This window comes from Hypanus sabinus, chromosome 13, assembly GCF_030144855.1.
Source record: "Hypanus sabinus isolate sHypSab1 chromosome 13, sHypSab1.hap1, whole genome shotgun sequence".
NCBI classification, from domain to species: Eukaryota; Metazoa; Chordata; class Chondrichthyes; order Myliobatiformes; family Dasyatidae; genus Hypanus; species Hypanus sabinus.
This window is the reverse complement of record NC_082718.1, coordinates 21,761,572-21,780,307: the sequence shown is the minus strand read 5'-3', so window position 1 is coordinate 21,780,307 and position 18,736 is coordinate 21,761,572. Positions and strand designations below refer to the sequence as shown.

General features: G+C 44.5%; 1 protein-coding gene across 4 annotated transcripts in view; it reads left to right on the top strand.

Moving 5' to 3' along the window:
• LOC132403709 (proline and serine-rich protein 2-like) overlaps positions 1-18,223 on the top strand; it is a 50,799-nt gene extending 32,576 nt beyond the window's left edge. For all 4 annotated transcript variants that reach the window (XM_059987306.1, XM_059987309.1, XM_059987307.1 and 1 more), the window contains exons 2-4: positions 725-918; positions 12,755-12,992; positions 14,311-18,223. In XM_059987306.1, coding sequence (XP_059843289.1) covers positions 793-918; positions 12,755-12,992; positions 14,311-15,224 — 1,278 coding nt within the window. In that variant the 5' untranslated portion in view covers positions 725-792 and the 3' untranslated portion in view covers positions 15,225-18,223. The remainder of the gene's footprint in view (positions 1-724; positions 919-12,754; positions 12,993-14,310) is intronic.
• The last annotated feature ends 513 nt before the right edge of the window (positions 18,224-18,736 follow it).

Below are 18,736 nucleotides of genomic sequence, written 5' to 3'. Positions count from 1 at the left end.
CATCAGGCTTGCTTTGCCATTCAAGGGGTTTCTGGCTAATTTGAGATCATATTTCTGCCTTGATCTCAAACTAATTGTAAAATATCAATCTGTTACTGAGTTAAAAGATGTTCCAGTATTATTTCCTGTCAGCAAAGAGTCCCAAATATAGAAGCTGCAGTGAAAGTGGAGTGCAGGTAAACAATAGCATGCAAGATTCAACTGAGATTTGAAGTCAAGAGTCCATCTTACTGTAAGATATCAGTTCAAGAGTCTGCCTAGAGCTGGATAGAAGCTCTCCTTGATCGTAGGTGTACATGCTTTCAGGTGTTTGTATCTTCTGCTCAATGGGAGAGGGGAGAAGAGAGGATGTCTGGGGTGGTTAGGGTCTTTGATCGTGCTGGCTGCTTTATTGAGGCAGAGAGACTTGCAGACAAAGTCCACGGAAAGGAGACTGGTTTCCGTGATACGCTGAGCTGTGTCCACGGTCTGTGCTGTTTCATGGGGTCGAGTGCGGAGTGGTTGCCATACCAAGCCATTATTCATCTGGACAAGATGCTTTCTATGTGCATCAATAAAAAATGGTGTGCATTGCGGTTCTTTTGTCCTCGGAGATTATAGTGCACTGTTACATCAGTTGGGTACTGTCCTCATGAGGGAAAAGACCAGCTGAGACATGTGCCTTGTAAAATATCCAACCCTACAAGCTGAAGATTTTAACCTTCCCCTTTTGTTCAATACCCAGGGTCTGAATGATTGTTTCCAGTTTGAAAACACTGTCTCGCATTCACCCGCTGCTGAAGTTGTTCTGAGATGCCAGTGGAGTCATTGTATGCAGAGATGGACTTTGACGTTTCTCCCATCGCTAAGTTGAATGGCATTGAAAGGATGGCGAATGAGGACAGCAGCTTCAGCTCCATGTCGAGGAACTCCTATTCGGTTAGTGACTAACTTGCTGTCATTTCCACGCTAAAGATAATCCCATGTTCGGGTTTTAAATTGTTCAGCTGCCTTTTATTTTGTTCACGGAAGGAGTTTGCTTTTGCTCCCAGGAATATACTGTACATTACTGTGTCACCTTTTATGATCTTGTTCATTGCTGCTTCAGGGAAATATGGCAGCTCATTTATGCGCAGAAGGCTCCTTCACCATTATTATGAAATCTGCAGTTTCGCTAATGGTTGAAAGAAAAATACTGGACAGGACATGGCGAAAGAAGTCCCCCTCCTCAAAATAATTTGTTGACACGTATCCTGGGCCCAACTTATTGATGCAGTCGTAATTAAGGGATGCCAAAGGCTCTATTTCATTTAGAGTTGAAGGGGATGTGGTATGTTACCAAAGTTTATGGCAAATTTCTGTAGATGTACTGTGGAGAGCATTCTAACTGGTTGCATCACTGCTCGGTATGGAAGATCCAGCGCACAGGATTGAAATAGGCTGCAGAAGGTTGTAAATTTAGCTCCACCATGAGTACCAGCTCCCCCAACCCCAACCCCTTCCATTGAGGACATCCTCAACAAGTGATGCCTCAAGAAGGCAGGATCCATCATTAAGGACCGCCACCATTCAGGACAGGCCCTCCTCTCATTGCTATCAGCAAGGAGGAGGTACAGGAGACTGAAGACACACCCAATGTTTTAGGAATAGTTTCTTCCCTCCATCATCACATTTCTGAACAGTCCATAAACATTACCTCACTATATTGCTGTCATTCTGTACTAATTTGTTTAATATATTGCTTATTTTGTAACTTGGTATATTTTCTGTCTATGCTCTGTACTACTGCCACAAAACAGATTTCATGACATAAGTCAATGATAATAAACCTGATCATGATATGCTTCTATCATGTCATAAGGGGTTCAAAGATAAAATATGGTAAGCTCGCAAATGATATTAAAAATTATATCAAGTTTTTTTTTTCAGATAGTAAAAGTAAAAGGCAAGAGTAGATATTAGGCTGTTGGAAAATGAGTTTGAAGAGATAGTAACAGGGGACAAGGAAACAGCAGACAAACTGAATAAGTATTTTGTATCAGTTTCCCTCCCATGGAAGACACTAGCAATATGCAGGAGCCTGAGAGAGTCAAAGGGCAGAAGTGACTGCAGTTGCTATTACTGGGCAAATGAAAGGTTGAAAGTCACCTGGACTACACCCTGGGGTTCTAAAAGAGGTAGCTGAAGAGATTAATAGATTCTAGCATGGTTTCAGAGAGACTGGAAAATGGCAAATGTCACTGCACTCATCAGGAAGGGAGGGGGGCAGAATAAAGGAAATTTTTGCCCTGACCTCAGTGGCCGGGAAGAGGTTGGAGGCAATTGTTAAGGATGTGGTTTTGGGGTACTAGGAGGCACATGATAAAATAGGCTGAAGCCAGTATAATTTCCTTAAGGGAAAAGTCTTGCCTGACGAATCTGTTGGATTTCTTTGAAGAAGTAAGCAGGATAGACAAAGGAAAATTGATGGATGTTCTTTACTTAAATTTTCAGAAGTCCCTCTGACAAGCTGCCAGGCTTGAGGCTGAAAAACAAGATGGGAGCCTGTGTTCTTTCAGCAAAGATTCTAGGATGGATAGGGCATTGGTTGAATGGCAGGAGGCAAAGAGTGGGAATAAAGAGATCCTTTTCGGATTGCCGGTGACAAGTGATGTTTCACAGGGTCTGTGTTGGGACTGCTTCTTTTTACATTGTATGTCAGTGCGTTAGATGATGATGAAATTGATGGCTTTGTGACCAAGTTTGCAGACGACATGAAGATTGGTGGAGGGGCAGGTAGTATTGAGGAAGCAAAAAGACTGCAGTAGGTCTTAGACAGATTAGGAGAATGGTCAAAGGGGTGGCAGACGGAATGCTGGTAGTGTACTTGCTGGTCATATACTTTGGTAGAAGGAATAAAAGCATAGACTTTTTTTTAGTGAGGAGTACATTCAAAATTCTGACATGCAAAGGGATTTGGGAGTTCTCATGCTGGATTCCCTAAAGGTTAATTTGCAGGTTGATTTGGTGAAATTAATGCAATGTTAGCATTCATTTCAAGAGGACTAGAATATAAAAGCAAGAATGTAATGCTCAGTCTGTATGGGCCTCACTTGGAGTATTGGGAGTAGTTTTGGGCCCCCTGATTTAAGTATATGCTGATGTTGGAGAGGGTTCAGAGGAGGCCCACGAGAATGATTCCAAGAATGAAAGGGCTATCCTATGAGAAGCGATTGAAGGCTGTGGGCCTGTACTCTCTGGAATTTAGAAGAATGAATAGGGAGGAACTCAGCAGGCCAGGGAGCATCTATGGAAAAGAGTGAACAGTTGATGTTTCAGGCCAAGACCCTTAATCAGGACTGGAAAAGAAGATGAGAAGTTAGAGTAAGAAAGTGGGGGAGGAGGAGAGGAGGAAGGGCATGGTAGTAGGTGACAGAGAGGGGAGGGGAGTGAAGTAAAGAGTTGGGGTTGATTGGTGAAGGAGATAAGGGGCTGGAGAAGAGGGAATCCGTAGGAGAGGACAGAAGACCATGGAGGAGAAAAGGAAAGGAGGAAGAGGAGCACCAGGGGGAGGTAATGGGCATATAAGGAGATAAGATGAGTGGGAGACAGGAAAAGGGAATGGTGAAGGGGGGGACAGTTATTGGAAATTCAAGAAATTGATGTTCATGCCATCAGGCTGCCCAGGCGGAATACAAGGTGTTGCTTTTCCAACTTGAGTGTGGCCTAGTTGTGGCAGTAGAGGAGGCCATTGATTGACATATGGGAATGGGAAGTAAAATTAAAATGAGTGACCACCGGGAGATCCTACTTTTTGTGCTGGACGGAGTGAAGGTGCTCAGTGAAGCGATCTCCCAATCTACGTTGGGTCTCGCCAATATACAGGAGACCACACCGGGAGCACCAGACACAGTAGTTGACCCCAACAGGCTTGCAGGGGAAAAGTCACCTCACCTGGAAGGACTGTTTGGGGCCCTGAATGGTAGTGGAGGGAGGACGTGTAGGGGCAGGTGTGGCACTTGTTCCATCAGCAAAGACAAGCACCACAAGGGAGATCAATAGTGAGGGGCAAGCGGACAAGAGAGTCACATAGGGAGCATCACTGCAGAAATGGGAGTGGGGAGGATCTTGGTGGTGGGATTCTGTTGGAGATGGTGGATGTTATGAAGAATTATGTGCTGGATGCAGAGGCTAGTGGGTGGTAGTGAGGACAAGAGGAACCCGATGCCTGTTATGGCAGTAGGATGATGGGGTGGGGTATGAGGATAGGGTTCCTCTTGTCCTCACTTCCGGAACTCCCTTGTCCCATTCGTCCCTTATATTCCAAATATCATTCCCCATCCTTCACCATGGGTTCCTGGAACAGGCTGCCAAAGGTAGTGAAGGGAGCAGACACGATAGTGGTACTGTATTTAAGAAGCCGATAGTCCTGGCACCCCTGTCAGGCTCTGTGTTTAAAGGAAACGTGCCCTGCATGACTATGCAGGAAATGGAGGCATATAGATCATGAGCACACAAAAAAGATTTACTTTAATTTGCCATTGCGTTTGATACAGTTATGGTTGTCCTTTTCAGTGCTGTATTGTTCTATGTTCTGTGTTCAATGTTCCTGCAGTGGGACTCAAACATTCAGCTGTGAATTTTGCAGATGAGAAGAGGGCACGTGAGAGTCGTCACTGATGGGTGCTAACTTTTTTGAAGCACCACCTCTGGAAGGTGTCCTCACTGGTGAGGAAGGTTATGCCTGGGATGTCCTTATAACTTGCCTCAGGAACTGAAGGCTCCATTTCCACAACCAGACCTGAGCATATTTTGAAGATACAGATCCCATTTAAAGCAATCCCCTGTCACAGTCATCAGGAGATCCTCAATTTGCCTCACAATCAGTGACTTGTTTGCAAGCTGTCTAGATTACATCCAACTATTTATCAGACATGAACAAAGAATGATTTTACTTTTAAAGATAAAGGAAGCTCTAACTTTTTTTGTCTCTAGAAAAGTTTTCTAACGTGGAGAAGGAATATTATAAAAGTGAGACAATGGTCAGTCAGTAATTACTTCTTTGGTATGTAGAATAGTTAAGTGTTTAACTATTACAGTCAATGAGCTGGCAGTTTATACTGGAGATTAGGTAGCATTTTCTGTGATTGTAGATTGTTCATTTATGCATGAGAGTGCAGAGGGTTGTAAAGTCAGCCAGTTCCAACCCAGGCACAACTTCCCTCACCAGTGAAGACATCTTCATGAGCTGGTGCTTCAAAAACGGTGGCATCCATCGGTGGCATCTCACATGCCCCTTTCTCATTACTAACATCAGGCAGAAGGTACAGGAGCCTGAAGACCCACATCACTTCTTCAACTCCATCAGATTTATGAGCAGTCCATGAACTCATGTCATGCCACCTTGTCATTCCTTGTTTTTAAATTGCACTAGTCACTGCTTTTTGTAATTTACAGTAATTTTGCTGCTGCAAAAGAACAAATTTCACGTTGATGAGGCAGTGGTAATATATTTGACTGATTCGCCTGGTGTAGAATTTGCATGTTTCCCAGTGACTCTGTGGGCTTCCTTCACAAGTATTATCCCTAAGATGAGGATTCATTGGCCACTGTAAATAGCTCCTTGGAGTAAGTGTGTTGAAAAGGAATCAAGGGAATGTAAATGGGCCTGTGAGACAGGAAAAGCACGGTTACAGGGAAATAGATTAAAAATAAAGATTAGCCTCGTCACCTACACGTTGAAACGCAGTGAAATGTGTCATTGGCATCAATGACCAACACAGGCCGAGGAAGTGCTAGTGGCATCTTGGTGACAAGCGTTGCCATGCTTCCAGTGCCAACATAACACGCTGAGAACTTGCTAATCTTAACCTGTGTGTGTTGGGGATGTGGGAGGAAACTCACATGGTCATGTACAAACTTCTTGCAGAGAGCAGATGGAATTGAACCAGGTCCCTGGTGCAGTAAGGCTAACTGCTATGAAACCATGTGACTGAAGGGATTCTTTCCCTGACAGCTAACATAGATCAAATGGGCAGAATGCTCGCTTTTCATCTCCTTTCAAGTGTTTGGCATTGTGACTTTGATTACCATAGAGTCATAGAAAAGTACAACACAGAAACAGGCCCTTTGGTCCATCTAGTCTGTGCTGAGCCATTAAAACTTTCTACTCCCATCAACCAGCACCAGGAACATAGCTCTCCATGCCCCTACCATCGATGTAACTATCCACATTTCTGTTAAGCGTTGAAATCAAGTTCGCATGCACCACTTGAGCTGGTCGCTAGTTCCATGCTCTCATGACCCTATGAGTGAGGAAGTTTCCCTTCATGTTCCCCTTAAACTTTTTGCCATTCACCCTTGACCCCTGGCTGTAGTCCGATTCAACCTCAGTGGAAAAAGCCTGCTTGCATTTACTCTTTCTGTGTACCTTCAAATTGTCAAATTTGCTTTCAATCTTTTACGTTCCAAGGAATGAAGTCCGAATATATTCACCCTTTCTTTATTACTCGGTCGGCCAGACCGGGCAAATTTTCCCTGTACTCTTTCAGCCTTATTTAGGTCTTTCCTGTAGGTAGGTGTTCAAAACTGCATATGGTAATCCAAATTAAGTCTCACCAATGTCTCATACAACTTCAACATAACATCCCATCTCCTGTACTCAGTACTTTGATTTACAAAGGCCAACGTGCCAAAAGATTTCTTTACAGTCCTATCAACCTGTTTTGCCACTTTCAGTGAATTATGGACCTGTGTTCCCAGATCATTTTGATCTACACCTCTCCTCAGTGCCTTACCATTCACTGTGTAAGACCTATCCTAATTGGTCCTACCGAAGTGAAGCACCTCACATTTGCCTGCATTGAATTCTATCTGCTGTTTTTCAGCCCGTTTTCCCATCTGGTCAGACTCCTGCTGCAAGCCAAGATAGTGTTGCACACTGTCCATAAAACCCCCAAACTTGGTGTTGTCCACAAATTTTTGCTGATCCAGTTAACAACATTGTTATGCAGATTGTTGATATAGATGACAAAAAACAATGGACCCAGCACCGATCCCTGTGGCACTCCACAAGTCACTGGCCTCCAGTCAGAGAGGCACGATCTAATACCACTCTCTGTTCTCTCCCACAAAGCCAATGTCTAATCCAGTTTACTACCTCATCTTGAATGCTGAGCAACTGAACCTTGTTGACCAGCCTCCTGTGTGTTGGTCAAGATGACTCAGTCGCTTGGCCTTCGAGATGAGTTGGATATATGCAGGACCTTGTCAAGTGCCTTGTTAAAGTCCATGTAGACAACATCCACTGCCTTGCCTTCATCAACTTTCCCAGTAGCTTCCTCGGAAAATGCTGTAATACTTGCTAGACACGACGTACAGCACACAAAGCTATGCTGACTATCTCTAATCAGTCCACATCTATTCAAACACTCCCTTAGATTACCTTCTGGTGTCTTCCCCAATACAGGTGTCAAGCTCATCAGCCTATAATTTCCTAGTTTATTTTTGGAGTGTTTTATAAACATTGAAACTACACTGGCTATTCTCCAATCCTCCAGCACCTCATTTGACACTGAAGAAGACGAAGAAGGACAGCCCTTAAATCGGCAGTGGAGTTATCGCACCGTCATGACAGTGTTTCTGTAGCAAACTATTCCTGTTTTTATGAGGCTGAGCTTGACACTTAAACCCAACTTGGATTCGAACTCGGGAACCTTCGCTCCGGAGTCCGGTGCTGATACTATTGCACCACCTCTCACTAAGAATGATCTAAATATCTCTGCCAGGGCCCCAGCAATATCTGCACTTTCCTCCCACAGGGTCTGAGGGAACACCTTGTCAGGCCCTGGGGATTTATCCATTCTGTTTTGCCTCACTTCTACAGATTCTGTCCATCTCCTGAATAAATACAGATTCAAAAAATACATTAAAGATCTCCCCCATCTCTTTGGGCTCCACGCATGGACTGCCATTCTGATCTTCCAGAGAACCAATTTTGTCCTTTGCAATCAGTTTTCTCTTAACGTGTATATATATAACAATCACAGCACGGAAACAGGCCATCTCGGCACTCCTAGTCCGTACCAAACTCTTAATCTCACCTAGTCCCACCTACCCGCACTCAGCCCATAACCCTCCACTCCTTTCCTGTCCGATAAACAATTATCCACCACTACTCTCTGGCATCTCCCATCTAGCCACTGTTGAATCCATTTTATTACTCCAGTACTAATACCTAACGACTGAACCTTCTTAACTAACCTTCCATGTGGAACTTTGTCAAAGGCTTTGCTGAAGTCCATATAGACTACATCCACTGCCTTACCCTCGTCAACATTCCTCGTAACTTCTTCAATCTCTAGAATCCCTTGCAATTTTCCATCACCTTGCCTGCAAAAGTAAACTCGTAACTTTTATCCCTCCTGATACCCTTCTTAACTGTTCTCTTGTACTCCATTTGTCCCTCTCTTTCAGGCCAGAAATAGGAAGATTATACAGTTTAACATGTGGGTAAGGAGTTGGTGTAGGAGGGAGGGCATAAGATTTTTGGATCATTGGGCTCGTTTCCAGGGAAGGTGGGTCCAGTACAGACGGTACAGAAAGAGGACTAATATCCCAGTGGGAAGGTTTGCTAGTGGGAATTGGGTGACAAAAGTTTGTATAGGGAACACTTGGCATCTAGTGATCACAATGCCTTTAGTTTCAATATAATATACAAAAAGATAGGTTTGATCCACATGTTGAGATTCTAAATTGGAGAAAGGCCAATTTTGACAGTATCAGAAAGGAGCTGGCAAGTGTGGATTGGGCCAGGCTGTTTTCTGGCAAAGGTGCTGCACTTGGTAAGTGGAAGGCCTTAAAAGTGAAATTTTGAGAGTATAAAACTTGTGTGGGCCTGCAGAATAACAGGTGTAGGGAGTCTTGGTTTTCAAGAGGTACTGAGGCCTGGATTAAGAGAAAGAGACACATTGCAAGTATAGGCACCCGGGAGGCAAAAAAGCATCCGGGAATCTCGTTCTGGTCAGGACCTCCTCTCCGTTCCCTTAACTAATGAATCCCCTATCACCACAGCTCGCCTCTTCTCCCCCTTCCCTTCTGAGTCAGAGCTAGACTCAGTGCCAGAGACCCGACCCACTGTGACTTTCCTCTGCTAGGTCCCCTCTCCCCCACAACAGTTGAGGGGGATGGCCTCGGGTACTCTGCACTTTCCCCTTTGTAACTGTCACTCAGTCTCCTGTGTCCTGCACCTTGGGCATAACTACCTCTCCATATCCCTATCTATTACCACCTCAGCCTCCCAAATGATGCAGAGTTCATCAGGTTCCAACTCCAACTCCTTAACTAGGAGTGTTAGAATCTGTAGGAGGATGCACTTTTCACAGGTGGTGTGGTTAGAGGTCTCCCTGCCTTCCCACGTCCTGCAAGAGGAGCATTCCACTATCCTGCCTGGCATCTCTACTGTTCCTAACTGAGCAGCTATAAAGAAGGAAAAACAATGAACTCTACCTACACCCGTTTTTTTTTTGCCTTCTCTGAAATAATCCTCGAAGAGCTAGAGCCTCAAAATCCCCATTATAACTCTGACTCCTCCAATGCTGGCTGCTCCAGCAATAGCCACTCCACTTGCCCCTGCCATACTTTTATTTGTTCTTGTCAATCGATCCTGAACACTGATTGACTGCCGCTCAAGGCTCCAAGCTGCCACGAGTCCTACCTTTTCTGTTCAGTCAGTGAATCAGTGAACTACGTCCTCTCAGGTTTCCAGTCTCCAAATGGGCACTGCTCAAAGCTATAATCTTTGAAGCTCCAGCTGCTTTAATGTTTAATTTCCTTATTCTATATCTGATTAGTGTTCCATGTTCATTTGAAGAATAATTACGGGCCAATCACAAGAGACAGATAAAAATAAGCAGGTCTGTTGGAGGTACTCAGTGGATCGAGCAGCATCTGTAGAGGCAAAGGGATAGATGACGTTTCACTGAAGTTTTTTTTCTGTGTAAGTTCTATAAAGGGTGACTATTCCTTTTCCCCTACACACAGTGCTCGACTCACTGAGATCCTCAAACAGAGTGTTCCTGCAGATTCCAGCAAGTCCAATCTCTTGGGTCTACCCTCCTGTTCTTTAAGCACCAAGGGATCTTTGATGTCCACCTCAGGTGGATTCAACTTTCTGCTCTTTCAAGGAGTGAGGCAGAGTCGGGTTTGTTATCATTCAGTGGCCATCTTGAGGTCCACCTATGCACCTGGTCATAAATGCAAATATTGAATCAGTCAATCGTGTGACAGCAATTCAGTCCATAAAAGCATGCAGACATGGTCAAGAGGTTCATTTGTCATTCAGACCAAACATCGGAATGATGAAGAAATGTGATCTAAGTGATGTTGACTGTGGAATAATTGCTGGTGCTGATCTCCTGGGATTTTCACACTCAACAGTCTCCAGCATTTACAGAGAGTAGTGCATAAAAACGAAAAAAAAAGCATCTAGTGAGCAGCTGTTCTGTGGGCAAAAGTGCCTTGTTAAAGGGTGTGGTGAACTACGTGCCTGTCGGGACACGCCCCTGCTGACTGCTCCTGTGGCTCCTCCCACAGGCCCCTGTATAAAGGAGACCTGCGGCCTGAAGATCGGCCTCAGTCTCCAGGACCTTGTATGATAGACACTCACTCCTGGTTCCTTCTTCCAGTCAATAAAAGCCGATATCTCGCCTACGTCTCAGTGTGAGTTATTGATGGTGCATCAAAGGGAGAGGTCAGAAGAAAATGGCCAGACTGGTTCAAGCTGACAGGAAGGTGACAGTCACTCAAGTAACCACACGTTACAACAGTGATGTACAGAAGAGTGTCTCTGAATGCACAATATGTCGAAATTTGAAGTGGATGGGCTACAGTAGCAGAGAACCATGAACATACACTCAGTGGCCACTTCATTAAGTATAAGAGGTATCCAATACAGTGGTTATTGAGTGCATGCTGTGAATTCTTTTGTTTTGCAGCAGCACTACACTGCAATACATAAAATATACCATAAGTTACAGTAAGAAATATAGATTAAAAAATAACAACCAATTAAATAAGTAGTGCAAAAGAGAGAGCAAAAAATAGAAAAGTGATGTTCATGGGTTCATTGTCTATTTAGAAACCTGATGGTAGAGGGGAAGAAGCTGTTTCTAAAGCAGTGTTCATGTTTCTGTACCTGCTTCTGCTGGTAGTAATGGGGAGAGGCCATGTCCTGGGTGGTGTGGGTCTAATGATGGATGGTACCTTTTTTGAGGCATTACCTTTCGAAGGTGTTCTCGATCATGCTAGCAGAGTCTACAGCCTTCTGCAGCTTTATCCGATACTGTGCAGTGGCCTCAACATATCAAACCGTGATGAAATCGGTTAAAATGTTTTCCTTGATACAATAGACAATAGGTGCAGAAGTAGACCATTCGGCCCCTCGAGTCTGCACCGCCATTCTGAGATCATGGCTGATCATTCACTATCCACAACCCAGTCCCTGCCTTGTCCCCATATCCCTTGATTCCCCAATCCATCAGATATCTATCTAGCTCCTTCTTGAAAGCATCCAGAGAATTGGCGTCCACCGTCTTCCGAGGCAGTGCATTCCACACCTCCACAACTCTCTGGGAGAAGAAGTTTTTCCTCAACTCTGTTTTAAATAACTGACCTCTCATTCTCAATCCATGCCCTCTGGTACTGGACTCTCCCAACATCCGGAACATATTTCCTGCCTCAATCCTATCAAATCCTTTAATTATCTTAAACGTTTCAATCAGATCCCCTCTCAATCTCCTCAATTCCAGTGTGTACAAGCCCAATCTCTCCAATCTCTCTGCGTAAGACAGCCCTGCCATCCCAGGAATCAACCTAGTGAATCTACACTGCACTTCCTCAATTGCCAGAATGTCCTTCCTTAAACCTGGAGACCAAAACTGTACACAATATTCCAGGTGTGGTTTCACCAGGGCCCTGTACAAATGCAAAAGGACATCCTTGCTCTTGTACTCAATTCCCCTTGTAACAAAGGCCAACATTCCATTTGCCCTCTTCACTGCCTGTTGCACTTGCTCATTCACCTTCATTGACTGGTGAACTAGGACTCCTAGGTCTCTTTGCATTTCTCCCTTACCTAACTCTACACCGTTCAGACAATACTCTGCCCTCTTGTTCCTGCTTCCAAAGTGGATAACTTCACATTTATTCACATTGAATGACATCTGCCAAGTATCTGTCCACTCACCCAGCCTATCCAAGTCTCCCTGTATTCTCCTAACGTCCTCTTCGCATGTCGCACTGCCACCCAGTTTAGTATCGTCAGCAAACTTGCTGATATAGTTTTCAATGCCCTCATCTAAATCGTTGACATAAATCGTAAAGAGCTGTGGTCCCAATACAGAGCCCTGTGGTACCCCACTAGTCACCTCCAGCCAGTCCGAGAAACACCCATTCACTGCTACCCTTTGCTTTCTATCTGCCAACCAGTTTTCTATCCATGTTGAAACCCTGCCCCCAATGCCATGAGCTCTGATTTTACTCACCAATCTCCTATGTGGCACCTTATCGAATGCCTTCTGAAAATATAATACCTGCTAGAGTCTTTGGTGACGCACCAAATCTCCTCAGACTCCTAATGAAGTATAGCCACTGGCGTGCCTTCTTCATAATTGCATCAATACACTGGGCCCAAGATCAACTTTCAGAGGTGTTGACAGCCAGGGACGAACCGGTGTGCATTTCCACTGAGTTCTGATGATTTGCCTTTTGAATCCTATTCATTCATTTGTTTCTGTAGGATGACGAGTTCATGAGTTACCTGTCTCGCGAGGAGCAAGAGTGTATTTTGTTCTTCGAGAATACACTTGACTCTCTGAATGATGATTTTGAGGACTACAGCTCAAACTCCAGCCCAAGAGTCAAGGATCCTACCACACTGCAAAGAAGTTACTCAGAAAATGAGGAAATCATTGACTTAGTGGCCACCAAATCTCAGCCGGTGGAATTCATCCCTAAATATGACAATGTGTTTCCAGGTACGTTATTTACTGAACTATATTCTGTTCCATGAATTTCAATGTGTTTAACTTGAAGCTTGATCATCGACATAAATGCTGTTTGTAAAGGAGGAGCTTGGGGTCAAAGCCCACAGATCCAATACAGGCCGATAGAGTGGAAAAGAAAGAGTAAAGACAAGCATGTCCTATTACTCAAGGAATTCAGTTTGAGGGCGTAAAGTTGTGTTACAGTTTTATAAAACTCTGGTTGGGCTGCACCTGAAGAATTGCATTCAGCTCTGGCCACACGATTATGGGATGGATGCGGAGGCTTTGGAGAGGATACAGAAGAGCATTACCAGGATGCTGTCTGATTTAGAGAACATGGGTGATGAGGAGAGGTGGAACAAACTTGAGTTGTTTTCTCTGGAGCAGTGGAGGCTGAGAGGAGTAAAGAACATTACAATGCAAACAGCCCCTTCAGCACATGTTGTGCCAACCACTTAACCTACTCCTAAAATCAATTTAACACTTCCCTCCCACATCGCACTTCATTTTTTTTAAAATCATCATTCTACACACCCAACATTCACTGTCAAAAAAACTACCACTGATATCCTTTCTGTTCCTACGTCCCATATACTTTCCTCCAATCACCTAAAAATGATGTATGTACCCTCATTTTAGCCCTTCCCACCCTGGGAAAAATTCTCTGACTATCCACATAGGTCATTGGCCCAGACAGCATTGGAAATGGGCCCTTTGGCCCACAGAGTCTTCACTGACGATCGAGCATGTATTTACACCAATCCCTTTTTGTCCTCCCCACCTCATCAACTACCCCCCCCCCCCCCCCCCCCGATTCCTCCACTCTTCCACGCACCAGGGATTGTTCCCAGGGACCATTTTACCCACTGGCTTGTGCATCTTTGGAATGTGGGAGGAACCCCATGCTGTCACAGGGCAAGTATGCAGACTCCACACACAGACTGAACCCAAGTTGCTGGAGTTGTGAGCAGCAAACTTTCAGGCTGCTACACTGTGGTGAAACTTACTTATTCAGCAAAACAGCATGGAACGGGTCCTTCTGGCCAAACGAAGGGACTGCCCAGCAACCCACCTCCTTAAACCTCGCCTAATCACAGGACAATTTACAATGGCCGATTAGTCTACTACCTAGTATGTCTTTTGACTATGGGGAAAAAACTGGAGCACATGGAAGAGATCCGTGCAGTCACAGGAAGGACATACAAACTTCTTATGCCCGAGCTGTGATATTATCACACTAACCACTATGCTACCATGCCATTATCTGTCTTCTAGTATTTGAAAAGTTGCTTTCTTTTCTTTGTTCCAGTTGATGAAGATGAAGTCCAGGTGAACCAAGAGAAGCCTGTGGTGAAGGAGCCGAACACCCTTTCTCCCTTGCAGTTAACAAAGCAAACGTGCTTTGAGAGGAATTCTCCCGAACCTGCGCTAGAGCCCGCACAAGCGTACTGCAGTCATATGAAGCCACCGGGGTCAGTGCCAACCCCGATGGTCATCGCGCAGAAGATTGCCGAGAAGAGTGTGGGAAATGGGATCCCGTGGCCCACGCCTCAGACCGAGAGGAAGCCGTTGACCCAGGAGAAGGAGCGAGCAAGTACAAGCTCGTTCACTGAAGGTCAGGCGCTCCCGTACAAAAACATCAAAGTCCAGAGGTTCCCATCCAACATTAGCATCTCTGTGCCGAACAAGGAGTACAACAACACCATCTCTAAGGCGGCGGTCAAAGTGCAAGAACGCAAAGCTCAAGTGCTGGCAAACCTTGGCGGCACCAGCCTTCTTGCCGCAGAGTCAGAACCAAGTCATCTTCGGGGCTTAGTCAACAGCCCCAGAAGGAGCAGGTCTCTGAAGCATCCCATGTCCAATGAACCGGCGGCGCCAAAGCTGGGCTCAGTCAACGAATCGCCGGACGAAGTCGATTCGGGGCTGCTGAATGGCCACAGACCAAAGGTCAGGGGCTCTGGCTCGAGCCAGTCCGTGAAGGCCCCTGCTATGTCCAAAGGCGCTCACCCGGCCGGCCTCACCGTGAAATCTGCCTCCCTGCCACCCGGAACCACGGACTCACCCGACTCTCCAGTGGTGCGCAGAGCAAGCTCTTTCCAGCAGCCATCGGGACTCCGGGCACCAGGGATTACTGTCCAGTTCTCAGGCCGCAGTTCCAATGATGAATCCCGTAGAGAAGCACTGCGCAAATTGGGTATTTTGAGGATTAGCAAGGATCAATGACACCCTGACTGATCTTTTCTGGGAATATTTATAATGCTTTTTTTTTAAAAAACAAAAGTAAAATAAATTAATTCAGGAATAAGGATGCAGGCTCTTTCTACGCTGCCTCTGGATTGAACCAAAAGGATTTCCACAGAAAATTGTTGGGATGTGAATTTGCATTCAATTGCCTGGGAATGCGAGATGGGCAAGGCACTGTTTAGCCAGATATGTGTGTCCAGAAAAAAAAGGTACCTGCGTGATCAACATCCATCAGATATTCTCAAGAATCCCAGCAATGAGCCCACAGGAAACAAATTAACCCAGTGAAACATATGAAGCCTCGCTTTTCTCCGGAGTGCTGGATGCTGAGGGGAGATCTAAGTTTATAAGATTATGAGAGACATAGAGTTGACAATATATTTTTCCAAGGACTGTAATGCCTCATACTAAAGGACATGCATTTAAGGTGAAAGGGGGTAATTTCAGAAGAAATGTGAGTGGCAAGGTTTTGACACTGAGCGTGGTAGGTACTTGGAATATACTGCCTGGGGGCAATGGTAGAGGCAGAAACATCAGAGTATTTTAAAAGATGTTTAGATAAATGTGAGGCAAATGGAAGGATATAGACAATGTGTAGGCAGAAGGGATTGGTTAAGTTAGACAGTAACTTACTAATTTAATTGTTTTGGCACAACCTTGTGGGCTGAAGGGCCTGTTCCTGTGCTGTACTGATCTCTGTTCTAGGCTCTCACCCTAGCTAGGCGATGTTCATTCCTTTAGTTTGGACTATACAGCATGTCGAGTTGGGTAACGTTGGGACTCCTGGGAATCTGACTCTGAGAAAGGCTTTCTCAAACCTTTTCATAAAATTGTGATGATAGGTTGAGTGAGCAAGTGGAGGATGAGAGGTGACTTCCATGCCTCCATCAAGATAATAAGAGGCATAGATTGAGCAAACAGCCAGAGACATTTTCCCAGGACAGAAATGGCTAATACAAGAGGACATACTTCTAAGGTATAGGGAGGTTGTCAGAGGTAAGCTTGTTTACACAGAGTGGTGGGTGCACAGGACACCCTACCAGGTGTGGTGGTAAAGGCGGATACATCAGGTGCATTTAAAAGACTCGTAGATAGGCACTTGGATGATAGAAAAATGGAGGGCTTTGTAGGAGGGAAAGGCTGTTTAAAGACAGTGTAATACTTGGAATTTACTTGCCCGAGTTATCATCACAGCCATCGTCTTGATGTACCTCAGAGAGCTGAGAATCCAAAATGATATCTGGTCATATACTGTACTTCCAGCCTTGGCTTGCATATGATGGTTACAGTCTGCAAACTGTTGATAAATCTGCTTATGCCATATTTTATTTAGAGATACAGCACATTAACAGGCTCTTCCAGCCCAGTGAGCCCTCAACGCCCAATTACACGCTTGTGACCGATTAACCTACTAACCCGCACATCTTTGAAAAGTGGGAGGAAACTAGAACACCTAGAGGAAAGCCATGTGGTCATGAGGAGAACGTACAAACTTGTACAGACAGCGGTGGGAATTGAACCCGGGTTGCTGTAATAGCATTACACTAAGTGTACACTACGATGCTAGCCTGATCGTTCACCAGCTGGCCGTGTCAAAGGGTGTGTGGGCATCTGATCCAGGGAGTTTGCATCTGCACACTACATGCACAAACTTTGAATGCTGATATCGGGACACCGTGCCCCTGCACCCAAAAAGGCCAAGTCTACAATAGTTTTTGGGTGTGGCTGCAGGCGAAGAATGGTTAAGAGTCTGGCAAACAAGTCACTAACACTTCAACTGCACATGCTTTATCAATTCAGACAAATAGAGTGATTAATAAGCTGCTCATTTTACACAAGATATTGACGGGTGCCTCTGTCAAGTCTTCAGAAATGTTTATTGTAATATTGTCCTTAATGAGACATTCATGGACACTTTGCCTCATATTGAGTAATCTTTTAAGGGTTATAATTACACGAAGGAGGATATGATTCTCAAAGCGGTAATATGAGAACTTAAGTTTATGAGCAAGATGTTTCGATGTTAAGGGAAGGTCCATTCTGTTGATGAAAATGCAGTGCTTGCCAACAATTTCTGTAATGTTTTAAAACCAGTTAAAACTGGCCCAGAGTGGGCTCTTGGTCCTGAGTCTGTAATTCTAATGAGTTCAGTTGCAGATGAAGTGTATTTAATTAAGTATTTTTATATAACTTGCAAATTAACATTGTAAAGGGCTCCACATCTCTGTTACTGTGCTCCTTCCTTATAAATCCTTTTGCTGTCAAACTCATTTTTGGAAGTCCTGTTTTTCTGTCTGGTGAACTGAACTGAATTTCCGATGCAGGTTCATTCGTCGCGTACAGTGAAACGTCATTCGTGTTAACAGCGCAAGGGTGTGCTGGGGGCCGCCCGCAAGTGTCGCCACACATTCCGACACCAGCACAGCATGCCGCGATACTCCACCGAACAACACCAGCAACGAGATAGCAGCCCCTTTCTCACCCTCCCTCCCATGTTTTATTTCTAAAATAATTTCTCATCTTTTTGCAGACCAACATTCTTACCATACTAACGTAACTGATTTCTTTGGAAATTCGGGTGTGTCTTTTGCCTACATAGCTGATTATAATCCTTCTAAACCCCATTCCTGCCTTCTCCCTGTAACCTTTTGATGTCCTTGCTAATCAGGAACTTTCAGCTTCTGCTTTAAATATACCAAATGACTTGATCTGTGGCTAAAGAAATTCCTCCTCATCTCTGATCTAAAGGGGTGCTCTTCTATTCTGAGGCTTCGCCACCTGGTACTGGACTTGTCCCGATGGGGAAACATCCTCTCCACCTCCATTCCATCCAGGCCTTTCAATATTCCATAGGTTTTGATGAGATTTTCCCCCCCACCCCACCATTTTTCTAAACTCCAGTGAGTACAGGACCAGAGCCATCAAAGATTCCTTGCACATGAACCCTTTCAGTCCCATGATCATTCTAGTGAACCATACTCCCAACTGCGGAGTGAACAGGATTTTCAGCTGATTTGCAACATGTCCTTAGTGTTTTGGGATAAAATTAGTAGAACACTGTGATCTGGTTGAGTGGCATAATGTGAAATGCTTATTCAGATTTAGTTCACGTTATCAAATGTAATTATATGTATGAATATATGTATGGTGCTGAATATATTACCTTATGCAGAATATATTACCTTAATGCAATATCTGTCATGTGTACTCAGTATACTTAACTGATGATTTTGAAATGTGATCTTGTATTTACACAGAATGTACACATAAAATAAGTCAAAAATATACTTTAACTTTGTTACTTGTCTTCTGTTGATAAATGTAATTTTATGTGTCCCTGTGTGCAAAATATCGACAACACAAAATGCTGGAGGAACTCAGCAGGACAGGCAGCATCTATGGAGGGGAGTAAACAGCTAACTTTTTTGGGCCATCAGGGCTCCTGGTTTTGTGTGTTTGCTCTGAATTTCCAGTAGTTAGACATGTTGTTA